Source organism: Orycteropus afer, unplaced genomic scaffold (genome assembly GCF_000298275.1).
Source record: "Orycteropus afer afer isolate SDZICR_OR568_19922 unplaced genomic scaffold, OryAfe1.0 scaffold00022, whole genome shotgun sequence".
Classification (NCBI taxonomy): domain Eukaryota; kingdom Metazoa; phylum Chordata; class Mammalia; order Tubulidentata; family Orycteropodidae; genus Orycteropus; species Orycteropus afer.
In genome coordinates this window covers 19,636,769-19,643,941 of record NW_006921609.1, presented here as the reverse complement: position 1 = coordinate 19,643,941, position 7,173 = coordinate 19,636,769, and the positions used below count along the sequence as shown (strand labels likewise).

Sequence of the window (7,173 nt, the reverse complement as noted above, 5' to 3'; positions counted from 1 at the left end):
TTTTTTGATTAGTGGCATAGTGCCTAGGGCATTTGACTGTTAACTGGAAGGTTAGCAGTTCAAACCCACCAGTAACTCTGTGGAAGGAAGAGCAATCTACTTCCATAAAGCCGTCCTGCCTTGGAAATCCAATGGGGGTCAGTAAGGGTCGGAATTAATTTGAAGGCAGTGGATTTTAGTAACATCCAGTTGACTAAGTGGCTTATTTTGAAAGTACTGGAAGTCATGTTGGACTGAAACAAATGGAAAATGAGGCAAGTATTCTTGTATTATAAAATGTAATTCTATTAAATTAATATTATTATATCTGCTTATACTTGTTTGCCAAGAAAATTAGGCTATGTTTTATTTTACCATGAAGTTCATTGCAGAATATGAGACAATCAACCTTTTTTTCTTTTTTTTTTAATTTGTGGAATATTTCCTAAAAATTTTAATATTGCAATTTTTTGTCACTTCTCCTTAAAAAATCCTTATTACTTGATTACAAGCTGAATGTTTCAGACATCTAAAGCAATTTTACTCCAGATTATTTTGATTGCTAGAAATCCTTAAATGTATACATTATCTATCAATGTACTGAGTTTATCAGATACTTGTGACTTAAAAATTTTTGATATTTATAATTCATTGGACAGTCAGCTTCTTTTCATTAACTTATTTTTTTTAGGAACTTTGTTTCAGTGTCAGAAAAAAAATATATATAAGAGCAAGCTAATTGATTGACTGCAGACAATACTGATGACACCTTATTAGTGTTTAACTTATGTGTTAATCAGTTTCAGATATATAGCTAATAACTAAAATAGGATACTTCTTATAAGTACTCATGTTGATTAGTGAGGTATGTATTTTGGGAATTAGTCTCTAAAAATTAGTGTCTAGGTCCTTCAGTTTTTTGGAAACTAGGTTGCCCTTTACTTTGTAAGGACGATTTTAAATCCTTTGAGTCAGTGGAATAACCTTAAAATCTAAGTCCTGCCTTGTCTATTGGAACACACCAAATTAAATTCTGCTTTATATTTTTATGGGACTCTAATCAACTGGATATTTCATCTGTGCTATGGTCTGTCTGATGACATTTTGAGGTAAAAAAAAGTACATTGCCTTTTTTATTGTACCCTTTTCCAGACATTTTTGTACTTTGACTCAAGGCAAACCATTCACTTGAGATGATTCAGTTCATTTATTACTACTGAGCCCATTGTACAATATTTCTAATTCAGTTGTAGTTTGGAATATATCATAACTCTTCTTCCTCTCAACTACCAAAGAAAGAAAACTTAGAACTTATTGGTGCTGAATTTTAATATTATGATGGTAGACATAGTTAGAGACATCTTTCAGAAATCTATATTTGCACTGGTAACATATTCTTTAAGCTGGTTTTGGAGGTCAATTTAAAAGGCATATCTTAGATTCACCAAACTAGTTCATTCATATATGAGATTAGTGTTTTCAGTGTCCATGTAGACTGGACAGAACAGAATACCTATGCCAAGGGTCCTAAAGTGTTTTGATTTTTAAATTATGTTTATGATTCTTCTGCTTTGTTTTGACATCTGGATACCTCTGATCTAAAATTATAAGGAAGGAATTTTTTTTTTTTCCCTTTGTTTTCCTCCAGTGATCCATACTAGGAATTTTGTAATCATATAATGAAAGTTAACTTCTGTTTTTTATGCAAGGAAGCGTTAACAAAGTATGCCTGAGACTCCCAAGACTAGTATTCTTAGAAAGGCTTGCCAGAAAGGTTCACCTTTGGCTGGTATGGGGACTTGAACTTCAGAAGAGTTACCACTGTCCTCAAAAGTGGTTAAGGGTGGCTCATTGTACTTGAGTTATTTTGTATAAAAAATGTGGTTTATGTTGAACACTGGCTTTTTATCTGAATGTCTGGAGTTATGATATGTGCCATGGTAGGTACTTATATATCTCTGAGAACTGAGTCTGTAATGAGCTTTCCTGCCTGACAACATTTCACAAGTGTTTTCACAACTGATCACCTAAAGAACTAAGCATGTCCTGTGTGACTCCATTGGAAAAGGAATATTGGAAGCTTGTGTCTGGTTTCCTCTAGACTCACCCCCATGCACTTTTTCATTTGTTGATCTGTCTCCCTCTTTCCCTCCTTCCCTTCCTTTCTTTTTTCCTTCCTTACTTCCTCCCTCCCTCTCTTTTTTGCTTCTTATTGTTATTTTTGCTCTAACATATAATGGCCATGAATACAAGGATATGCTGAGTCCCATTAGTTTTCCGAGTGAATCGCTGAACCTGGGGGTGGTCTTGAGATCCCATGACCCAGCTTTCCTATTGAAATTTAAGTTCAGTGAGCTGAAATAAATATATAATAATTGAATAAATGTGTACCATAATTTAGATGTTTCTGTATTGTAAAAGAGGAAAAACAAAAAAGAAAGCTTTACATTTTATATACATTTTAGCAGTAAAATATATATTACTAGTCAAATGGCAAAATTAGAAAATTATTTATGTCTACTTCAAGATTGTTTTCAAGAATTGTTTATAGGATAGTGTGTAAATTTACTCATCTCTTGTTTCAAAGATACCGATACAGCAATCTTGTTTAAAAAGTACAGAAATGAGATTATTATACAAAATACTTTATCTTGCTAAGTTATAGAATAGCTCTGCTTTTATTTATTTCTTTTGTTAAACATTTTTTTTTCCCTTAAATCCAAAATGAATATATCTTAAAAAAAAATATATGCAAAGTCTGCCGCCATCATTGTTGGGACCTAACAATCTAGAACCTCCTGGCTTTCTCTCATATCTACTGCATTGCTTGGCTTTTACTGGATTGTTTTTTTGTTGTTTTTTGAACTTTCAGTAAGTTTTCAAAATCCTAAGAGTTCAAAATCCTAAAGCAGTTTAAATTTACTATTCCAGAGTTGATTGTGATGACTTAATGTCTACTTAGGTCAGATTGTCCTTTACTATATGCTGCCTTTAAAAATATGTACATAAATTTCACCTGGGTTAAAGATTTGTGTACACTATTAGAGCTTTGTCATTAAACTAAATGAGGTATTAAAATCTTAAAACCACTGTTATAATAAGATAGAGAACTCAACCATAACTGTATAACTAAAGAATATACTCATTGATGATGCCCTCTTTTCAGTTGTCCAAAATAGTCTTATTTCATGTGATGTTTTTAATTGATTTGTACTGTTTTTGTTCTTTGTTTTCTTTTTTGGATTATGGATACACAGGTTCTTTAACTTGTAGAACTTTTCCTTAATAAACATGTTTTTTAGTAATTAGATTTTGTTTTCACTTCTAGAAAATAACAATCTAGTAAATGTTATATTACTTATCACAAGGTTGATGTTCTTTTTTTTTTTTTTCATTCTGAGTTGTATCTGTTTGAAATTGTAGCATGAGGATATCTTTTAAGGAGACAAACATTGAATGCAATTTTCCTACTGACAATAAAAATACATTCTCTAAAAGGATGAAAAAACATACAGCTATGTTTATATTGTATGAAAAACTTTGATGGAAATTCAGAGATTGATAACAGACATTTTATTGAGCGCTACCATATAATAAGTGTTCTGATTATTGAGGAAATAGCATTGATAAAGACACAGTCCCTACCCTTGGGTATACATATTGTTTTCTGCTCTTTTGTTTTCCTTAGATATTTAGTGATTTTTGTGGCTAAAGGAAATTTAAATAATTTGTAATAAATTTAATGAATTTTTAAAATAAGTTTCATCAGGTGAATTAGGTAGGTATCCATTACTAGTTTTCTGCTTTTTCAATGATGTATTTCTTTAAACATCATTATTCTTGAGATAGGGAGCTCTGGTAGCATAGTGGCTAAGGCACTTGACTGCTAACCAGAAGGCTGGCGGTTCAAACCCACCAGCCACTCCCCGGAAGGAAGGTTGGGCAATCCTACTTCCGTAGTGATACTGCCTCGGAAACCCAAGGAGGGGTCGCTATGAGTCAGGGCTGACTCGACAGCACATAACAACAACAACAACAATTCTTGAGATTACAGCATTTTATAGTTTTAACTAATATTATTTTAGCAAACATGATATAAAATGAATTGGAAAAACACTATTTATATTGTGCTTAAGTATATATTCTTAAAATTTTAGTTGGGAAGTTTTAAGATTCCTTCTATCAAACATAAGATGGTGGTTGGAAGAGTACGCCTTTGATGGATTTCGTTTTGATGGTGTTACCTCCATGCTCTATCATCACCATGGAATAGGTATGTAACATGACATATTAAAGATGTAATTAAATTATTTTTTTCTAATTGAACACTTACAAACAGTTTTGGGATTCAGTTATGACACTTCCAATGACCATTATTATTGGCTTAGTTTTTATTAGTCCTATTGTGTATGTCTTTCTTATAGGCCTTCTGGTCCCTCTTGGCAATAGGTTGAATATAAAAACATTTTAAAGCTAAATACAATATAATAATTTCCTTAAAATAATATCTATTTAATTATATGATATCCTTAATATCCAACTGTTTTATTTTTCTATTGTTTGAGAAAAGTTTATTGGTGTTAATTTGACAGCATTTGCAATGAAATAAATAAAAACTATATTAAATGAGAACATTTGTGAATGAGTGAATTCCTTTGCACTTAAGAAAATATATTAATTATAAATATAGACTTACTCAAGTAAAATTAAATTTCAAATTAATTTGCTATTAAAATATAGATCAGAGCCATTCATTTTAAAATTTGTACAAAGAAGAATTATCACAGAATCCTAATTGTTCAACATATAACTCAGTGAAATGGTGGAATATTCCCTAGCAACAACTGATCAAGAAAAGTGAGAATAGTTTTACACTGTAAATCTTGAAAAGGGTCTGTCAAGAAAGAACCTGAGAGTAGACTGTAGCAAAGTGTGAGGCTACTTGCTCTTACTCATGGTTCCATCCGCATGAGAAATTCTTGAACACAAGTTGAATCTATAAAGATAACAGGTCTCACTAATACCATCCAGGTTGAAAAGCAAGCATGACAAAAGTAAAAGAAGATATTCTCTGCTAGACTAAAAGCTCTGTCTTCATGCTGCTGAAGTATCATCCTCTACTGAGGGCTTTGTATTTTTTATGAGTTATGCTGAATTGGGAAAATGACAAAACAGATATGCATTTTATGTATATCATAAGTGTCCAGGAAATGGAGAATAAAAAGAAACAAAAACATTCAGAGTATGTAACAGAATATTTTTTTTGAAATGAGAAATAACTGAATATGAGATATAATGATAACATAATAAGAGAGAAAATGATAATAGCTAAAACTTCACATCAAAAGAACATACATTATACCAGGAATAATTGAGATAAAATAATTAATATCAAGACACAGAATTTTTAATTTGTAATAGTCAGGGAAAAGATGAATTTGTCTTAAAACTTAAAGCAAAAATAATCTCCAAAATCGTAAAACCAAACAGTGATTTAACTTAACTAGTAAAGAATATCTGCCTTGAACATACATGCTTTTAAGAACTATTTCTATGGGAGCAAATTGACAACAGCAACTTTAAAGACTAGATAGGTAAATTAGGAGGCAGAGAGTTGGTTAATGGGAGAGAAATAAATCAGAAAAGGAGCGTAACAACAGTTGCACAACTCAAAGAATGCAATTTACACAATTCCATTTAATTGTACATCTAGAAACAGTTGAATTGGTGTTTGATTTTTCTGTATGTTCTCAACAACAACCAAAAACAAAACAAATAAAGATAGAAATCATCAGGAGACATGTATAAAAAAAGGAGTTTATTTGCACTGAAGAAAAAAAATGGCTGACTTCAGACTATTGCTAGTAGCAATGTCTACAAAATTCTCAGGGATACAGAAAACAATTTGATAGTTAATATGTCACTGAGGTATAAACATGGAAGAACTCAGGGAACAGATCATCCATGGTTATACTAGAAAATATCTGGCAATGATGAAATCCAGAAAAAAAAAAAACTCTGAGACAAAAAGAAGTTAATTATGGAGAAACAAGGAGAAAAGGATTGTTGTTGAACACTGATTTGATTTAATTCCAAAAATAAGATTAAACAACTAAAAGTACTGAAAGTAAATATTATAATGCTAATAAATAAAAATAGTATAGATAGCTGCTGTAGAAGCTATTTTGACTCATGGTGACTTTATGTACGATAGTACGAAACATTGCCCAGTCCTGCATTAGCCTCGACATTGCAGGCATATTCGACTTCACTGATGTGGCTACTGTGCCAGTCCATCTCTCTTAAGGGTATCCCTCCCATGGTTGCCACTCTATTTCACCAAACATGATGTCCTTCTCCAGTAACTAACCCCTGCTGAAGTTGTGTCCAAAAACAAGTCACTTGGACAGTGTTCTGTTGTTTCTCATAAGGTTTCCATTGCCTAATGTTTAGAAGAAGATCACCAGGTCTTTCTTTCTAATCAATCTTAGTTTGGAATTTCTACTAAAACCTGCGCAACTTGAGTGACCTTGTTTGTATTTGCAACATCAGTGGCATAGCTCCCAGCATCATAGCAACACACAAGTCACTACAGTATTGCAAACTGATGGATGCATGGTAGAAAAATATATGATAAAGAACAAAACTTAGCAAATAGGGAGGCTGTAAAAGGAACTTTGAAAATCTTATAATCTTTGTCATGGGATATCCATATTGAATAAATTGAAGAAGTATTTATAATAATGTAAGTATTATGACTCAATTTTATCATACTTTTCATATTTTTGCTTTTTTTTTACACTAAAGGAATCTAATGTCCTTTGAATGATAAAACTGTATCTGAAATTTGAAATGTAGAATTTTACTCTCATTTCACTTCATTTTTCTGCTATAAACTTCAGCTAAAATTAAATACAGTTGGGATATGTAAAACACATCCAAGCTTAGATTAACATCATTCTCATATTTATTTCTAAGCATCTATTCATCTATTTGTACATATATAAAAACAAACCCCCTTTACTTGATTCTGACTCTTAGCTACACTTTAGAACAGACTAGAACTGTGCTCGTAGGGTTTTCAAGGCTGTAAATCTTTACAGAAGGGAGACTGCTTCATCCTTCTCCCACTGGTGACTTCAAACTACTGTCCTTTGGGTTAGCAGCCAAATGCTTTAACCACTATGCCAGCAG

At 31.9% G+C, this 7,173-nt stretch overlaps 1 protein-coding gene across 1 annotated transcript in view; it reads left to right on the top strand.

Annotated features, from left to right (window-relative positions):
* GBE1 (1,4-alpha-glucan branching enzyme 1) overlaps positions 1-7,173 on the top strand; it is a 509,345-nt gene that overhangs the window by 343,342 nt on the left and 158,830 nt on the right. The window contains 1 exon segment of the mRNA XM_007934918.2: positions 4,137-4,252. Coding sequence (XP_007933109.2) covers positions 4,137-4,252 — 116 coding nt within the window.